This window comes from Macaca nemestrina, chromosome 5 (genome assembly GCF_043159975.1).
Source record: "Macaca nemestrina isolate mMacNem1 chromosome 5, mMacNem.hap1, whole genome shotgun sequence".
NCBI lineage: Eukaryota > Metazoa > Chordata > Mammalia > Primates > Cercopithecidae > Macaca > Macaca nemestrina.
The window spans coordinates 23,142,757-23,161,606 of record NC_092129.1 but is presented as its reverse complement, the minus strand read 5'-3'; the positions used below and the strand labels follow the sequence as shown (position 1 = coordinate 23,161,606).

Genomic DNA, 18,850 nt, shown 5'->3' with positions numbered 1-18,850 from the left:
TAATTTATCCAGTTTACATTTTTCTTTATAGTTACCCACAAGAACAATATAGATTCAAATCCTTCAGCTATTTGATTTTGGGCTTTAAATTCATTTGGCACCCCTTGTGGAACTCCAATGGCATTTATGTAAATGTGAGGGTCAAAGGACCTGTGGGGGGTACTTCTTTTTTCACGATTGTCCTTTTTGCTTGGTTGATGAAATGCCACAGTGAAAGGGATTGCCGATTGGATTAGAGCACAAGTGCTGCTCCAGTTACTTGGCAGAGTACCCAGTAGTGGTCCACTGTGGTACCACCATACATCCACTTGGGGATGAACAAGGGCAGACTGATTGGTTAGCTCTTGAAAAGGCTTAGATTCACTGCATCCCATTAGACGCCCAAGGAATGCCAAGTTTTCCCCTTGCTGTGAGACATGAGGTGAAATTGATATTTGTAGTAGCGGGTTGGATAGCCCTCAGGGGCCGACCTGCAGGGCTTTTCACTTCTGGGAATAGCAGCAAGAGGGTTTGACATGCCTTATTGTCCCAGGCCGTGGGATTTTGGAAGAGGGCTACCATACAGTTCATGCCCGGTTGGTCAGAGGATCATCCAAGTGGAAAGGGGACAATTTGGGTTTCTGGCCTACCTGTCTCACAAGTGTAACAATTGCTTTTGTTTAGTGTTCAGATGGAATATTTAACCCATTCCAGCCAGGCATTTGCATCTTGGTACCATGTTTCAATGGCTACAGTTGGCTTTAAATCTTTAATTTTTACAATGGGTAAGTACTGGGTTGCAATGATTAGATTGGCAATCAGAGGGGGTGGCCCCTTTGGTGAAGTGTAGTTATGGTTTTAGGGCAGTGCAACCCTGTGAGGAGGTCCAACTCTGATGTTTAGTAGTCCATAGGACATCTGCCCACTGAGAACATAACCCCCAATTGCCTAACTCTTCCTCTGAGAATTCCCACCATACACAAGACATGGGAGTATTGACTCTTTCCACAGAGGGGCAGAAGTACTTTTCTGCACAAGCTAACTGTCTTTGACTTTGGAGATCTCCACAAGGTAAGACTAGACAAGCATAGTTACATTAACAGTAAGATATCCTTGAGTAGCTAAGGGGAGGAGAAAAAGACAAACCCGTTTGAATGTTAGTTTTGAGGCTGTTGGTCCTGGAGTGATGGTCCATGACTTTGCCAGAGGTGGGGCCTTCTTCACTCAAGTGTGGTGGGTTCACCCTTTTTCGGCTTTCCGGACTGCTGTTTCAGTTGTTAGGAGCACCAGGTAAGGTACTTCCCAGGTGGATTTGAGCTTTCCCTCTTTCCAACCTTTGACAAGGACGTAATCTCGCTAGGAGGTCTTGAGTCCTGAAGGAGGAAAGAGACAGACAGACCAAGGTCTTTTTGAGGGGGGCAGTTCGGATTCTTGTTAAGGCAATAGGCAGGCAACTTGTCCATGGTAATCAGGTTTCCAGAATTTATTTGGTTAGGTGATTTTTTTAGAGTTTGATTCATTTTTTTCCCTACTTTCCCTGATGAGGACAGGTTCCAGGGAGTATGATATTCCTGTTTTATTTCTGGTGCCTGGGTATATGTTCTAATAGGGCTTTGACTACACTACTGGCTGTTGTCCTTGGGAAGGGGAGAGTTTCTACCCAGTGGGTAAGTTGGTCTACTGTTACTAGTAAATACTTGAGGTGGCCTTTTGGGGGCTTTCAGTATAGTCCATTTAGACTCTTTGGCATGGCCTTAACCCTGAATTTCTTCTCCCGGGAGGTTGTTTTTTTAGGGTTCATTGATTAGTTTTTCTGCACACCGTGCAACTGTCCACTACTTACCTAGCGAAGGTGTGTATTCCTATGCACCCATAGACTCTAAGGACTGCATCACATACAGCTTGAGGACCCCAATGAGTTCCTTGATGAAGCTGAGACAATATTTCTCTCAAGAGGTTTAGACAACATTTCCCTTCCATCTGGTAATACCCACTTTCCTTCTGGGTTTTCTTCAGCTCCTAATTTTTTTTGCATTTGCTTGAAGGGGAGGGAAGTTAGAAGTGTTTGGCAGGGGAAGGTGATCTAAAGGGTAAGTAGTTTCTGGCAAAGAGGACTATTGTCATTGACATATTCTATTAAAAGTTGAGAAGTCCAGTCCTCACTGGACTCAAACCTTGGCCAGAAAACTGAAGGCTTGAGAATAGGTTCTTTGGTTTAAATAAAGCAAAAATATTTTATTGTTTGTTGCTTCTTTTTATGTTTGGTGCTTTCATTATCTCTCCAATATTTTAACATGAGACCTAGAGAACTATCAGAAGGAATTATATTGTCTGTCTTTTCCTTTTTATTCCCTGCCTTGTCTGTGGTATTTCCCATCCTGGAAGTTTTAGGTGCTTCCTGAGTCTTCCTGAGTCAGTGGAGCTCAACCTCTCCTAATAGAAATTTCTTGCACCCTTTCTCTAGGGGCTCAACCCGAGTTTCCTGAGTGTGTGTGGGGCTCAACCTCTCTTTACTAGAGATTTCTTGCACCTTTTCCCTGGAGGCTCCCCCCCCCCCCCCGCCCCACCAATTGGAGGTTTCTTGCACGCCTTTGCTTTCGCTTCCTCCTCTCGCCACTTCCCTCGTAGGAATTTAGGTCAGTATAAACCCTCGACAGAAAAGCTACCCTAAGCCATATCAGGTGACCACAGAACCATGGATCCGGACTCCACACTCGCTTCGCACTTAATTGTGTGTCTCATTCACACACTTTCAACCTCCAGGATGTCCTCAACACCAAGGAAGTACTTTGCTGCCCGCCCCCCGGCTTTTCTTACCTTGGTCTGTGCACAGAGTTACCTCGTCACCGTGGTATCTGTACTATAGGCTTTTTCTTCTTGTGTTGCTGAGAGTCTGGGTTTATTCTTCACGCCAGGTGGGTTCCGATTCCCTACTCCTGAGGCCACTGCAGTGAGGCAGCAGGACGCTTCTCATGAGAGGTGACTGGAGACCCTTCCCCATAGGAGAATGGTATCCTGGATGGGTTCTTCTTCTTCAGCTCGGTGCTGCAAAGAAGAACCATCTCTCAGGCAAAACGATTTCTTAGCAAGGCAATTTACTTCTGCAGAAGGGTGGTGCCTGCCTCAGTAATGATCACAAGAGCACATGGAACAAAGGAGAGAAGGGTTTTTATCCCTAAGGCAGTTCCTGTTTCTGTGTCCTTTCCCCATTGGCTGGGGTTGGACCAAACAATCTAACCTGATTGGTTAAGACTTAAACTTTCTAACTATGGTGAGCGTGCAATTTGCTAAGAGAGGAAGGGAGGGAGAGACTGTTGCTGAGGTGGGAAGAATTGCCTACAGAACAAGTTCAAGGAATGTTTGGACATGTCTGGGCCGACAAAGAGTTGTTTACAGAGTAAGAGGTTCGTTAGTTACAGATTAAGCTGAGGAACATGAGCTTATTACAGATGGAGCAGGAAGGGCTGCGTACAGAGCAAGAGACCAAGGGAGCTTTGAAGAAGAACTTATTGTCCTTAACACCAGCTTTTCATCTTGCTTTATAAAAGCATATAAGAATAAATTTCTTGGTTTGTTATTAATGGTTGCTAAGAGACAGTGTACAAAAAGGACTTGGTATATTCCTATAATTATTTTAAATAAGTAATTTTTTTTCTGTCTGAAGATTTGAAATAGCTTCTGAAGATACAAATATGAAAATATAAAATAGTGAAGAAAAGGTTATTTGTAATTGTGGTTAGATCATAAAATGAGAACTAAGATTTACACAGAATTGCATACTATTGCTGTTATGTACAGTTGCTGAAAGAATAGGTCAATCACTTGCCTATATGGAAACAAATAAAAGTGTCTCATTATCGAGATATAACAAATAAAAGCACAGGAAAGCATGCTTTTCATGACACAGATACCTGAGGTATAGTTCTCCTAATGTTCTTGACATTTATTTTTGTGTGATTATTTCTTATAATTAGACTCTATGCAGATACCATAATACCAAAATAGGATTTAATTATTTTAGTTGTGCCTCTTGTATACATTTAGCTGGATTAAAAATATTTGGGCAATGCTTGTCTTTTGAATGGCCTTTCACTTACTGTGATGATTGTTATATTTTCATGCATTTTGTTCATGTATTTATCACCATATTGTACGTTTTCTATTCTGCCTTTCTCAAGTTTTTTCTATCTTGCCTTCTTTTGGTTGACTCTTCTTTATGCCATTTCTTTAGTCTATTAGAAGTTATACACTATCTTTTAAAAAGTTAGCTTTATTGTGATACAATTAACATACCATATAGTTCGCCCATTTAAAGTATACAATTTTATGTTTTTCAATGTGTTTTCAGAATTATGCCACCATTACCACGATTTGAGTTTAGAACATTTTCATCCTGCCCCTAAAAGAAACCCGTTAGCTGCTACTCCCCGTCCTCTACTCCCAGACCTAAGCAACCACTAATCTTTCTGTCTCTATAGATTTCTTTATTGTAGTCATTTCACATAAATGGAATAATCTATTATGTGGTCCTTTGTTACCAACTTCTTTCACACAGCATAACGTTTTCGGTTTTTTTTTTTTTTCTTTTGAGATGGAGTTTCACTTTTGTTGCCCAGGCTGCAGTGCAATGGCGCTATCTGGGCTCTCTACAACCTCTGCCACTGGGTTCAAGCGGTTCTCCGAGGTTTCTCCATGTTGGTCAGGCTGGTCTCGAACTCTCAACCTCATGTGATCTGCCTGCCTTGGCCTCCCAAAGTGCTGGGATTACAGGTGTGAACCGTAGCATGTATCAGGACTTCATTTTATTGTAAAATAATATACCATTGTATGGGTAATCCCACATTTTACTTATCTGCTCATTGGTTGATGGAAATTTGGATTATTTCTACCTTTTTGTTCTTAAAAATAGTGCCTCTATGAATATTCTTGTATATGTTTTTGTGCGAACATATGTTTACATTTCTCTTGGGTATACACCTAGGAGTGGAATTGCTGGGTCATATGGTAACTCTGTGTTTAACTTTCTGAGGAACTACCAGATTGTTTCCTAAGGGGCTGCACCATTTTACATTCCTACCAGGAGCATATGAGGATTCCAGTTTCTCCACATCCTTGCCAACATTTATCTGTCATTTTGAGTCTAGTCGTCCTAATGGATATGAGGGGGTATCTCATTGTGTGTGTGTGTGTGTGTGTGTGTGTGTGTGTGTGTTTTAATAAGGCACTTTACTATCATTGTGGCTTTGATTTGCATTTCTCTGATGACAAATGATGTTGAGCCTCTTTTCATGTGCTTTGTAAATAAGGCCATTTGTATATCTTCTGTGGATAAATGTCTACTCATAATTTATGCCCATTTTAAAATTGGGTCGTTTGTGTTTCTATTACAGAGTTTAAGGGTTCTTTGTGTAATATTATATAAAAGTCCCTATCAGATACAGGATTTGCTACAATTTTCTCCCAGTTATGTGAGTTGTCTTTTAACTTTCTTGATGATATTATTTGCAACAAAAAATTTTTAAATTTTGATGAAGTTCAACTTTATTTTCTTTTGTTTCTTGGGCTTTTGGTGTTGTACCTAAGAAACTATTGCCTAACTCAAGGTCATGAAGATTTCTTCTATGTATTTTATTTAGTTTCTTCTAAGAGTTTTGTAGTTTTAGCTGTTACATTTAGGCCTATTGATTCATTTGAATTAATATTCATGGGTACTATGAAATAGGGGTCTAACTTTATTCTTTTGCCTGTGACTATCCAGTCACATCATCTCTATGTATCTTCTGGTTTCTAATGTAGAGATTTATAATATACACCCATAATTTGACTGACTATCTATAATGGTAATCAGAATCTGTATTCTCTTCTGGTAAATATGAGGACTATAAAATGTTGGAATGCCAGCCACCCCTTTTGTGAGTTATATGTCATGGTTGCTAAGTATATATATTTTTTATTTTACCCACATGTTGGATACTGATTTTATTGTTACTGTTTTTTTAGATTTTTAATCACAAGTTTACCATTTCTCTCTTTGCTCTTCCTTTTTTCAACTCAGAATTCATTATTCTTTATTCTGAAACAAACTCAAGGAACTTTAGCAGTTCTTTCATTGAGTCTGCAAATTCTGTTTTTGCTTAGCTGAAAATATATTTTTCTATCGGGAAAGACAGTTTAGTTTCCCTGCAAAAACAATTTTTGGATGTCAGTTGTTTACTCAACTCTTTGAAGATATTAGTCCATTGTGTTCTGGATTCCATTATTGCTGTTGAGAAGTTGACTATCGTTGATAGTTGTTTTGTGAATAGTTTGCCCTTTCTCCATGGTTCACCACTTCTCATTGTCTGATGTTTTGTAGTTTCTTCATAAGCTTTAGTCCTGCTCTGCAGCTGTGAAATTGTAAGCCCTTAGCAGAAGATCTGATTCGTATTTTTTTTTTTTTGAGACGGAGTATCGCTCTTGTTACCCAGGCTGGAGTGCAATGGCGCAATCTCGGCTCACTGCAACCTCTGCCTCCTGGGTTCAAGTGATTCTCCTGCCTCAGCCTCCCTAGTAGCTGGGATTACAGGTGCACGCCACTACGCCTGGCTAATTTTTTTTAATTTTTAATAGAAATGTGTTTTACCATGTTAGCCAGTCTGGTCTCTAACTCCTGACCTCAGGTGATCCGCCCTCCTTGGCCTCCCAAAGTGCTGGGATTACAGGCATGAGCCACCATGCCCGGCCTCATATTTTTATTGAGATTAATATATTTGTATTGTCTTTTCTACATAGCATAATGCCTGGTACATAATACATTCCTAGGAGACTCTTCAGATGACTAATTACTTTATATAGCCCCGTTCCTAGCAGTGTGTGGTTTAGAATATTAAAATATATTTACCTAAAAATATGGAGAATACTTTGAAATGTTTATTTATTTATTTGAGACAGTGTCTTGCTCTGTCTCCAGACTGGAGTGCGATGGCACGATCTCGGCTCACTGCAACCTCCGCCTCCCAGGTTCAAGTGAATCTCCTGTCTCAGCCTCCCAAGTAGCTGGGACTACAGGCGCCCACCAGGACACCCCACTAATTTTTTTTTTTTTTTAAGTAGAGACAGGGTTTCACGATGTTGGTCAGGATGGTCTTGATCTCTTGACCTTGTGACCTGGCAACTTTGGCCTCCCAAAGTGCTGGGAATACGGTCATTTTTTTTTTTTAAAGAATGGGTTACATGTAACATAAAATGTTTTTGTTTTCTTTTTTTTTTCTACGTAACATGGTATGATTATGGCATTAGCAGGAAGAGAAAACCTCATTGTGTTGTATAAAAATTATTGCCTGGACTGGGAGTGGTGGCTCACGCCTATAATCCCAGCACTTTGGGAGGCCAAGGCGGGCAGATCACATGAGGTTGGGAGTTCGAGACCAGCCTGACCAACATGGAGAAACCCCGTCTCTACTAAAAACACAAAGTTACCAGGTGTGATGGTGCATGTCTGTAATCCTAGCTACTCAGGAGGCTGAGGCAGGAGAGTCGCTTGAACTTGGGAGGCAGAGGTTGTGGTGAGCTGAGATCATGCCTTTGCACTCCCTCCTGGGCAACAAGAGTGAAACTCTGTCTCAAACAAAACAAAATTGCCTTTGTGGTTAAATAAAAAAGTTTTTAAAAAATAAAATATTTGTTACAATATTTTATGTTGACTGATAAGTATATGAAATGTTATTTTAAATCAATGTTTTGATACAGGGTTGTATAGTTTACTGATTGTTTTTTAAACTGTGAAGACTCATGATTTATTGCTATAATATAGATCTGGAGGGTGGGAGGGAGTGGTCTTTTTTTGCATTTAATTCTTTATTACTCCCAGAAGGATAGAGCAGAGAGAGAGAGACACCATCTCTGTATATAAGAGAAGATAGTCAGTGTTTTCATTTAATACCCGATGAGAATAACATGACAGTGAAACAGAAGATTGGGTTTTTGTCTGGAATTGAGAAATATTTTGTCTTAAATATAACTCACTTGCATTATCAGGTTATAGCAATGTCCCTTTCTTATATTCTGGCCTTTAAAACTTAAATCTGTCTGAAACCATTAGCTCATCTGTGCCTACTGTCAATGCTGTAAACCACGTTCTTGAGTTTTTAAAAGGACTACCTTCTGTTGGTGTCAGATATCACTGTTGTAACTTAGATGTGGGCTAGATACTGTAGTAATAACTTGCATTTGGGATTTGTGGCTACAATTAGGTAGCCTAATCAAGCACATTAGGAATTGCATTGTATCTACCTCTAATTAACTGTGTTTCCTTAGGGCAAAATAACATTTTTAAGTGTTGAAATAGTTAAAGTTAACATTTTCTGGACTTGTTTCTGTCTAAGATAGAATGATGACCCCTTTCCCACCTAGATACTCATACTGGGGGAAAATATTTAATTCTTTGTTCATATATTCTTAAATATTTAATTTTAAAATTTTAATTCTTATGTTTAATTCTCTTATAAATACTAAATATTTAATTCTTTCAAGTATTCTTTTTTCATTTATGTGTTATGTGTGCATGTGTGTTTATGTGCATATGTATGTCAGTAGACAAAACTTCGATCCTTAGTTTTGACAGTAATGAATTCTGAATGTCACAGTTAATCAGATTTTACACTAGAACTTAGATACTGGTTATGGTTGAACTTGGGATATTTAAGCTTAAAGACTTCAGAACTGGAATCAGACCCATATGGAATGATGTTACAGTGAATGAAGCAGCAGAATCACTTATTTAGAAGTGGTATTTCCTAGGCCCTTCTCTACTTTACTGGATCATAATCTCTTGGAGTAGGGCATCAGCTCTCAGGCAACTTTTTTAATGCTAAGATTTGAGAATTTGTAATAAGGGAATTTAAGGAATAAATTCTATATTCAGTATAATAGTCTATGGACAGCATATATCAACTGCTTTCAGATTTAGGGAATAAACACTAGTCTGATGTGAAATTGATTTTTCATTCATTGCTGATTTTTCTTTGCATTTGGAAAGTACTGAGTTAGTAAAGTCAGATTGGAAAGTAGCATATTATTGGATAGAAGAAGCAGCCAAACTGGGTCTTATAGTATTCTGCTGTGACATGGAAAGTGAGAAAATTACCTATTTATATTATTCATACTTTAGAAGTATTTTAAACTCTTCGAGGTCACAGAACAACAGAATACCTGTGCAGAAGTTTGACCACATGGTCAAGTTACATTCCTTGGAAAACAATTAAAATAAGACATTGTATAAAGTAAAATGTGGAAGTATTTTTCTCCTTTTGCCCCCTTTCCACTATGTAGCGGTTACCTTTGTTGATTAAGTTTTGTGTGTATTCTTTCGGATCTTTTCTCTGCACATTTCTACATATCTACATATGTGTGTTCACATATGTGTATTCATATTTTAAACAGTGATATGTACAAATTGCTTCTCTTTTTCCAAAGACTATAACAGTTTACGTTCTCATCACTGTAGTATATTTGCAGCCTTTAATAGTTTTCTGAGTATGATAGAGAATGTACCTTTACTATTAGTGAGTTTGAGGATTTTTTAAAAAATATATATTCTCTAGTTGTGTTTGTTGTTTGTTGATTTGCTTATTGATTTTTTTTTTTTTTGGCCTATTTTAAAATTGAGTTGCTAGGGTATTTTGTTGTTGTTGTTTTTCATTTGTTGGAGCTCTTTATATGTATGGGTATTTATCCTTGGTTTGTTACATTGAAATTCACATTTACTTGTAGCTTTTTAATGACATAATAATAACATTTTGCTTTCTGCTAGGAATTCTTCTATATATTTTATGTGTTTTGGTTTAATTCTCACTGTTGTCATCTCCATTCTATGGAGGAGGTAACTGTTAAATAACATGTTTGAGCACGCATAACTACTGAGTGATAGAGCCAGAATTTGAATCTAAAAAGGCTCTATATTTTTCTTTTTCTTTTTTTTTTTTTTTTGAGACAGAGTCTAGCTTTGTCACCCAGGCTGCAGTGCAGTGGCATGATCTCTGCTTACTGCAATCTCCGCCTCCAGGAACCTTGAACCTCCAGGTTCAAGCCATTCTCTTGCCACAACCTCCTATGTAGCTTGATTACAGGTGCCCGCCACCACACCTGGCTAAGTTTTGTATTTTTAGTAGAGATGGAGTTTCATTATTGTTGGTGAAGGTGTTCTTGAACTCCTGACCTCTAAGTAATCCACCTGCCTTGGCCTTCCAAATTGCTGGAATTACAGGCGTGAGCCACTGCACCCAGCCCTATATTTTACTCTATGAAATCAAAACTGTTTTACTTAACCTTTGCTCTATATTTTTATCTGCAACTTGATACAAGACTAATTTTTTATTTTTTTAAGATATCTTTTAGAGGCTCTGATTATTTTAGTATAAGTACTCCCTTACTAATATTAATAAAAATATATGTAAGATATATATAATGCTATAATATGTGAATACAAATGTTCCATAAACTTTTGGGGATGTCCTATTTCTATTTAGAACCAACCCTCAGTAGCATATTCCCCTTTATTTTCTTGTTCTCCTGATTACCAGAATAGTCTGTTAATCACTGTGTTTGCCAGTTGTTTTGCTTTAATCCATTGGCGACTCTGCTGTCAGAATAATCAGTCATTTTAAGTACAATTTTGATCATATCATTCACTCCCTTGTTTGGAAACTCAGTGATACCATGTTTCATGCTGAATGAAGGCCAGGCTCTTTACTTACAGAGCATTTGAAGATGTGTATAATTCTGCTTCACCTTTACCTATCCGTTACCTTGACAACTTTCCTTGGTACTTTAACTCCATACTGTAGATACATGGATTTATTTTTCTTCTTATACAGCCACATTCTTTTGGCTTCATGATTGGATAATTTAGTGTTTTCAATTAGCAGAAGTTGTTTGCAGGCTGGTTGAGCACATAGGAAATTTACTTAAGGATATTTGGTGCTTCCTAAAGGAATTTTTAGGAAGGCTGGAGAACCAGGCTTAAGGATAAGCTTCCAAATAATATGCCTCAAATCATATATGAGAACTGTCAGTCTTCCGCCACCAAGCTGCCTAGCTGCTGCCAGTGGGATAGAAATTTTGATTCTGCAGCCACTGTGGGGCCACGTCTGTCACTGCTGTTGTGGAAAGGTGATGCCTCTGCTGTTGCCTATACCACCCAAAAATGGTAGCTCCACACTGAGTCCATTTTATCATGTGACTTACTTCCAAAACCGCAATTTTGTGCTGCTGCCTCTGAATGTCTGCATCATAGTTGCAGGGTGTACTGGATTTTGAGGTCTGAAATATATTTTGGGAGGGATGGAGTCAGTAATGTGAGAATTTTCCTGAATGCAAGAAGTTTCTTTAGAAGCTGATAGGCAGTCTTGAATATGATAAATATCTCCTACAATGCTTTTGCTCATATTCCTTCATTTGTAATGTTTTTCTCATTTCATGTCCAGGTTAACAAAATCTGTGCCAAGACCCACTGGAATTTTATTTTTTGAATTAGTCTACCTGGCTCGTTTTAATCTGAATTTTCTTACAACTTTATCAACATAAATTTTTCCATAAGACAATATAAGAGAATACAAGTAATAAGTATCTTCTGGTATAAGAGTTGATCAGTGTGGGGAGATACAGAATAAATTGCAAAGGTCTCCATCACTCACTTCCTCCCCACACACTAATTTAAGTTGCTACCCCCTTTCTAGATATCCCTTGATTACAGAATTATAGTCTTTGGTTTTAATTTGATATATATGATGATAACATGGCACTTGATGGTGAATATTGAGTATTTAAACCCTTATTTATCTTTCAGCCTTTCATTTAGTCTATTGAAACTATTCATTTGTATAGAAGAGTGTGATGTGAGGGCCTCACCTAAAGTAATAGAAATTCAGCTATTTTGGAGGTAAAAAATATATAACTTGGGGATTTAGTAAATATAAAGAGAAAGGAATCAAAGTAGACTCTAAGGTTCTAGCTTGGGGTGAATATAAATATATATATACACACATACATATTCATACATATGTATACACACACACACACATATATATGCCATTAAATGATACTGGAAGTGAACCCTTTGGGACTATTTTCCATTATTGAAGGAACACCTTTACTCATTTCTCATTTCAATTAGAGTTTGGGGAGGTTCTGAAGTGTTCAGATCTGGCATAGATTTTCACAGTTCAGGAAAGACACTGAAAAATACCATTTTTCTGACAAAGTTGTGTCTGAGACTTCATTGCTGGATTATGAATAAGACCTCTCAGTAAGGAGTTGGATTTTTCCTTTTAAAGATACAATACTTTAATTAGGGTAAATATAAACCTATTTTAAATAACTTTTCACCTATAAGTACAGTAGATGGTAAAAGGCTGTGTATTATGTATCCATATTTAGAAAATCCAATTTGAAAGTATGTTGACTTGTTTCAGGTAAAAGGATAATAGTAATTTACTCATTTTGAGGAAATCTTTTTGAAAAGCTTGTGCTGGGCTGGGCACGGTGACTCATGCCTGTAATCCCAGCACTTTGGGAGGCTGAGGCGGGCAGATCACCTTAGGTCAGGAGTTCGAGACCAGCCTGCCCAACATGGCAAAGCCCCATCTCTACTAAAAATACAAAAAATTCGCTGGACGTGCTGGTGGGCGCCTGGAATCCCAGCTACTTGGGAGGCTGAGGCAGGAGAATCGCTTGAACTCAGGAGGCGGAGGTTGCAGTGAGCTGAGATCTTGCCACTGCACTCCAGCCAAGGCGACGAGCTAAAACTCCGTCTCAAAAAAAAAAAAAAAGAGAAAAGCTTGTGGTATGAATCCAGATTCAGATTTTTCTTTTGGCATTTTGCATTTTACCTCATTCTCTTTTGTCTGTTAATTTTAACTAATTTGACCATCTTTTTTCTTTCCAGATCATTCAACTTCAAGTGGCACATTATCTTTTAAACCTAGTCAATCATTGATTACTCTTCCTACTGCCCATGTGATGCCGTCTAATTCCAGCGCTTCAATTTCCAAACTTAGGGAATCCTTGACACCAGATGGCTCAAAATGGAGTACAAGCCTCATGCAAACATTGGGAAACCACAGTAGGGGGGAGCAGGACTCTTCACTAGACATGAAGGACTTCCGGCCACTTCGGAAATGGTCATCTTTATCCAAACTCACTGCCCCGGATAACTGTGGCCAGGGTGGCACTGTATGCAGAGAAGAGTCAAGGAATGGTTTGGAGAAGATAGGGAGGGCTAAGGCTTTAACATCACAACTGAGGACAGTTGGGCCTAGCTGTTTACATGATAGTATGGAGATGCTTAAGTTAGAGGACAATGAAGTAAATAAAAAACGGTCATCAACTCTGGACTGCAAATATAAATTTGAGAGCTGTAGCAAGGAGGACTTTAGAGCCTCTTCCTCAACTCTTAGGAGACAGACTGTAGACATGACATATAGTGCCTTACCTGAAAGCAAGCCCATTATGACAAGCTCAGAGGCTTTTGAACCTCCAAAATATTTAATGCTTGGTCAACAGGCAGTAGGTGGAGTTCCCATTCAGCCTTCTGTAAGGACTCAGATGTGGCTTACAGAGCAGCTGCGGACAAATCCTTTGGAAGGTAGAAATACAGAGGATTCTTACAATTTAGCTCCTTGGCAACAGCAGCAAATTGAAGACTTTCGACAAGGAAGTGAAACACCAGTGCAGGTAAGGCTCAAAATCTAGTGTTTGCTTCCCTCCAGTGGATGTTATGAGTACAGTACCACACTTGCAACAAGCATATGACAAGTGTCCACAGATTGTTTTGCTTTTCCTTTTTCCTGCAAGTTAATAGGCAGAAATGTTACAAACCTGAAAAGTGTTGTTGGTAAACAAAACTTACAAAGCATTTGAGACTAATTAACGTGAAAATCTGAAAACCTTGTACCTAGCTTGTTCTTTTCATTTGTTAAATGGGCATAAAAATAAAGCAGAACATACTCAATCTAAAGAAACTTGGAAACAGAAACAAAAACGCTAGCATAGGTATAATAGAAAGAGCGTCAACTTGGCCATATGAGGCCTTAGATTTTGTTCTCTTAGATTTAGAACCTGGATGATTTTTTCACTTAATTTCTCTGGGCCTCAGTTTCTTCATCTGTATGATGAGAAGGTGGAACTACAGTCATTTGTAAAGTTTTGGTGACTGATGATGTATTTAGGTTTATAAATCAGATGTACTTATTTTTTTGAAAAAATTATGTGTCAAGACTTACTCATTAATCAGTTTATAGAAAGCACTTTATGATGATAGCATATATAAAGAAAAATAGTATACAGCCCCCAGTTGGTCTCGGGGATACCATGTAAATGTGAACATTTCTTAATCTGGGAATGTTTCTATTCTAAGACAATTTTCTGTAGCTTGTTTTAACAAGGAAACTTATTTTCTGATATAAATCCTGTCATCCATTTTTTATCATCAGAATTTTCTGAAATAAATTAATTCTACTAAAAATTGCAAATTTTCCCTCGAGTAAAAAATGTAAAATTACTATTCATTACTACTGCTAATAAAAACAAATAGAATAAATGAACATAGGCTATGAAAGGATAAGGCAATCACTTGTCCAGGAACCTCACAAATATGAGTATGATCTCAAAACCTAGAACCCTAACATGCTGCATTCATAGGAGAACCTTTAAGATATCGCATGTTCCTTTTTTATTCTTATTTTGGACACAGTTCTTATCATTTTGACTATGTATTTAAACCACATAATCAAAACAGAAGAATCATTGTGATTGAATTAGAAATTTGTGATTTATCCATTCAAGTGATTAAAAATAGGAAACCTGATTTTTCAAATACTATCACGTTTTAGTTTTCAAATGTTTGTCATTATAGGAAAACAGAATCAGGCAGTTGTTTCTCTAGCTGGTGTCTTTACACAGAATTGGAGCTGTCCAGTGGAGCTGAGTATACTATTCCAAGCTAGAATAGGTGTGATAGAGATAATTGGGCAAATTTCAAGGAGTAAATACTGATTCCTGCTTTTGATTCTGCTTGGACAAACCTCTAGTTTAAACAAGGTGTTTTTCGTAGCCTCAAAGCAATGCAGAGTAGGGTAGGGAGGTTGGGGACACACTGTTGAGAACAATTTGTTTTTAAATCTTCTTCTAGTACATAGTAGAGAGAGAAGGCTACTAACAAGCAAAATTTGCATATACCCTGGAAAGCCCTACTTCTTGATTAACTTTGTTTGGGGTCTCTTTATAGTGCTTTTAAGTTTTGGAGTAGAAAGACGAATTCAGATAAAGAAAACTAGACAAACTAAGTTGTAATCATTAAATAACTGCTTCCCTTCTAATTTCCTTCTTGGAAAACTACAGAAAAAAGTTGTTAAATACCTTCTTGGAGCTTCCAAGTAGTTTTCTCTTTATTTTAAAAGCTTTCATCATAGTTGTTTCTTAAAAGCCTCTTTGAAACCTTGACTTCCTGCCAGGCACTGTAGCTCATGCCTTTAATCCCAGCAATTTGGGAGGCCAAGGCAGGAGAATTGCCTAAGTCTAGGAGTTTGAGACCAGTCTGGGCAACATGGCCAGACCCCAACTCTAAAAAGCAAAAAAGATTAAAATCATAGAAACACTGATTTTCTTTTAGTCTAAGTTTTACATAAAGAGAAGAACATTAATAAGGACCAGGCCATCTGATAAATTGTGATTTGCAAGCACAACTCCTAAACACTGACCATGAAAGAACAGTATTTTTACAGCTAAGAAGAGGAATTTGGTTGAAAGTCATGATCTAATAAAACCTTAGATTTATATGTTACAGAATTCTGTAGCTTTCACAGTATTTTATCTCATTTGATCCTCACAGCTCCCCACTCCCCAGGTTAATTTGTAACATTGAAGGTTTGCTCTTCCTAGGACTTAGTCCAGAATAATTATTGAGACAGCCACATGTTCTTATGTGTGTGTTGTTCCTTGGTTTACATGATTTTCTGCTAAACCATCAAGAGTATAGGAGTCTAGTACTCTGAAGCATTTTCCTTTGTGAATGAAGAGAAGCCATTATGCCCTCAGATGGTTTATGACAGAAGGCTCCATGTGTAATGTCCACTGCTAGTCTTTGACTCTTTCCTCTGTAGTACATCACATTTCTGCTACCCACCCCCTGCAACCCCTAAGCTGCCTGACTCTGTAAGGACTATGACAGAGGAGAAAAAGCAGTCTGGTCTTCTTTCTGGGAAGAATCCTTCCCTTTCCATGGCCCCCTTGAGTTCCTTTTCTTAGGGGAAGGTAGGGTGGAAGGGTGGAGGATAAACACTTCTACACGTAATGGCAGTGTCCATTGGATTCCTGTAAGCCCACGATGGATCTCCCAGACAGTAGTGAAATAATAGTAGCCTCTTTATTGACAAAGTTGTTTATCCTTTTTTTCCCTAGGATGTTTCTGAACTTCAGGTGGCAGTCATTAAAAAGATGAAATTTTGTGCCTATTTAGTCATAAGGATGTTTGAACAGTTATGGTATTGGCACCTATGCATATTTTACTAGAGATTTTCCCTTGTATAGACAAAAAATTTGGACCAAGCGTAGTAACTCACCCCTGTAATCCCAGCACTTTGGGAGGCTGATTGGGGGCAGATAGCTTGAGGATAGGAGTTTGGGACCAGCCTGGGCTAGTGAGACCCCATCTCTACAAAAAATAAAAAGAGCCATATGTGGTGATGTGCCCCTATAGTGCCAGCTACTTGGGAACCAGGGTTGGAGAATCCCTTGCACCCCAAGAGTTCAAGGCTGCAGTGAGCAATGATCATGTGACTGCATTCCAGCGTGCATGACAGAGTAACATCCTGTCTCTTGATTTAAAAAAAAAAATGATAAAATGAGTTAAAGTAAAATTACTTTTTATCTAACACGAAATAATAATGAAAAAGTTTTATCTATAACTTGGGAGTGTTTAATGTATTCTGTTATGTCCTGTGAAAAGAAAGTTTTCTTATTTTCATTCTTTCTTATTTTTGTACTCTGTTCTTTTATTTTTTAACTGTTTGAGATAATTTATATATTCAAAGATGTGGACACCATGACACTCCCTATATTAGGATATGACACATACATTAGGTAGTTAAAAAGGACTTTTATATACATGTTTTAATGAATAAAATTAGTAATGTGTTTGACTTTTTTATCTGTCAAGTTTTCTATGTAATATTGGCATAAAATTCTGGACATTTTAAAGTGTGTTGTTACTTAGCAGAAGAACAGATCTTTTCTGAAAATTTATTATAGCCCTACTTTGCAAGAAGACTCAAAAATAATCAAAAGATAAATAATGTCTGTGTAGTAGCAATTCATTATCTTATATAGGTCTGCCCCCTTGTGTGTCTGTACTTGTGCATCTTGATTTTGTTTTATTTGGGGAAAGTCACCAAAAAAAAACCCTGTAAAATCAAAACTAAAATTAGAATTTTTTTATCGGTAGTATCAGTTCTAAGTGTATTGTAGAGCAGCTTCACTGAGTTTTCAAGAACCTTCATTTTAATATAGTGATTCTGATTTGCATTAAACAAATATATATTCTTATCCAATTAAAATATAAAAGGTAACATTAAGCATTTTAAAATTGTTTTTAGTACCCTGTAAATTAAGATAAGAACTTATTCTATGGTAGAACATATTTGAGCGTTTAGTATATTAAATTTTAAAAATAAATTGTTTTCTTGTATCTTTTTCTTTACACTTTGTGATAAAGAATAATTATTTAAAGAGTTTATTCTACTTCATAATTTGAGTTATAGTATTCTGTAATCCTCACAGAATAAGATTTTAATTTTTATCAAAGAATGAAGAACAAAAAAATTAGTTATTTCTGTTTACTGAGAAAAAGATTGTAATGAACAATGTAATCATAGGAGTATGACTAATCCGTTCAAATTTTCCACTTGTTTTTAAGACCAGTGCAGCTTATTATAGAACTTGAATACTTTTTGTGTTGGTAATTTACTAAAACCAGTGAGTTGAGTGTATCACCTGTTATTTATAAGCTTTTTACTTGTTATTAGGGATTTCCAGCTTGTAGATGAGGCGTCACTTAAGAAATCTCTGCCCTTCTGTTCTTCAGATATCCCTGAACCAAACACTTTCCACTCCCCATCTCCAGTACCTCTCATGGGTTCAGAAAATTTAATGGTGTCTCCTTCACTATTGAGTTAGCAACACTTGTGTAAGAAACCAAGGTCAATATTGATGTTATATATTCTTTTAGTAATCATGTTTTAGAAGATATGGTTAATTACACATCCTCTACTCTTTTAATAATAGTTATATTAGTAACATGTCTTCAACTGAAATTAAAATTGTTGGATTATGCAGTATAGGTGTGAACTATTTTAAACTTAATTTTAACCTAAGTTTGGTGAACATATTTTCCAGCACTAAATTTTACTTCAGTTGTTTTATGAGTTATTGGAAGATGTTCTGAAATGATCAGAGGAGAAATTGAAAATTTATTCATCAAGAAAATAATTATAGGTAACATTGCTGCATCTATAATTAAGCTCAGTAGAGTGGCCTACGAAATAGATGCTTGCCATTTGGTTGATAGATGAAGGAAAATAGCTATCTCCTGTTACAGTTGACCCTTGAACAACAAGGGCTTGAATAGCAAGGGTCCACTTATACATGAATATTCTTTTTCCCCACTCTCCACACCCCTAAGACAAGATTGCAAGACCAACCCCTGCTCTTCCTCCCCGTCTTTCTCCTTCTCTTCCTCCTCTCAATGTGAAGACAATGAGAATGACGACTTTTATGTTAACCCACTTCCATTTAATGAATAGTAAATATATTTTCTCTTTTTTACAATGTTCTAAATAAC

The 18,850-nt window shown here is 37.3% G+C and overlaps 1 protein-coding gene across 14 annotated transcripts in view; it reads left to right on the top strand.

Moving 5' to 3' along the window:
• LOC105465504 (centrosomal protein 85 like) overlaps positions 1-18,850 on the top strand; it is a 311,447-nt gene that overhangs the window by 126,019 nt on the left and 166,578 nt on the right. For all 14 annotated transcript variants that reach the window (XM_011713950.2, XM_011713949.3, XM_071096359.1 and 11 more), the window contains one exon: positions 12,902-13,689. In XM_011713950.2, the coding sequence (XP_011712252.1) occupies positions 12,902-13,689 (788 nt within the window). The remainder of the gene's footprint in view (positions 1-12,901; positions 13,690-18,850) is intronic.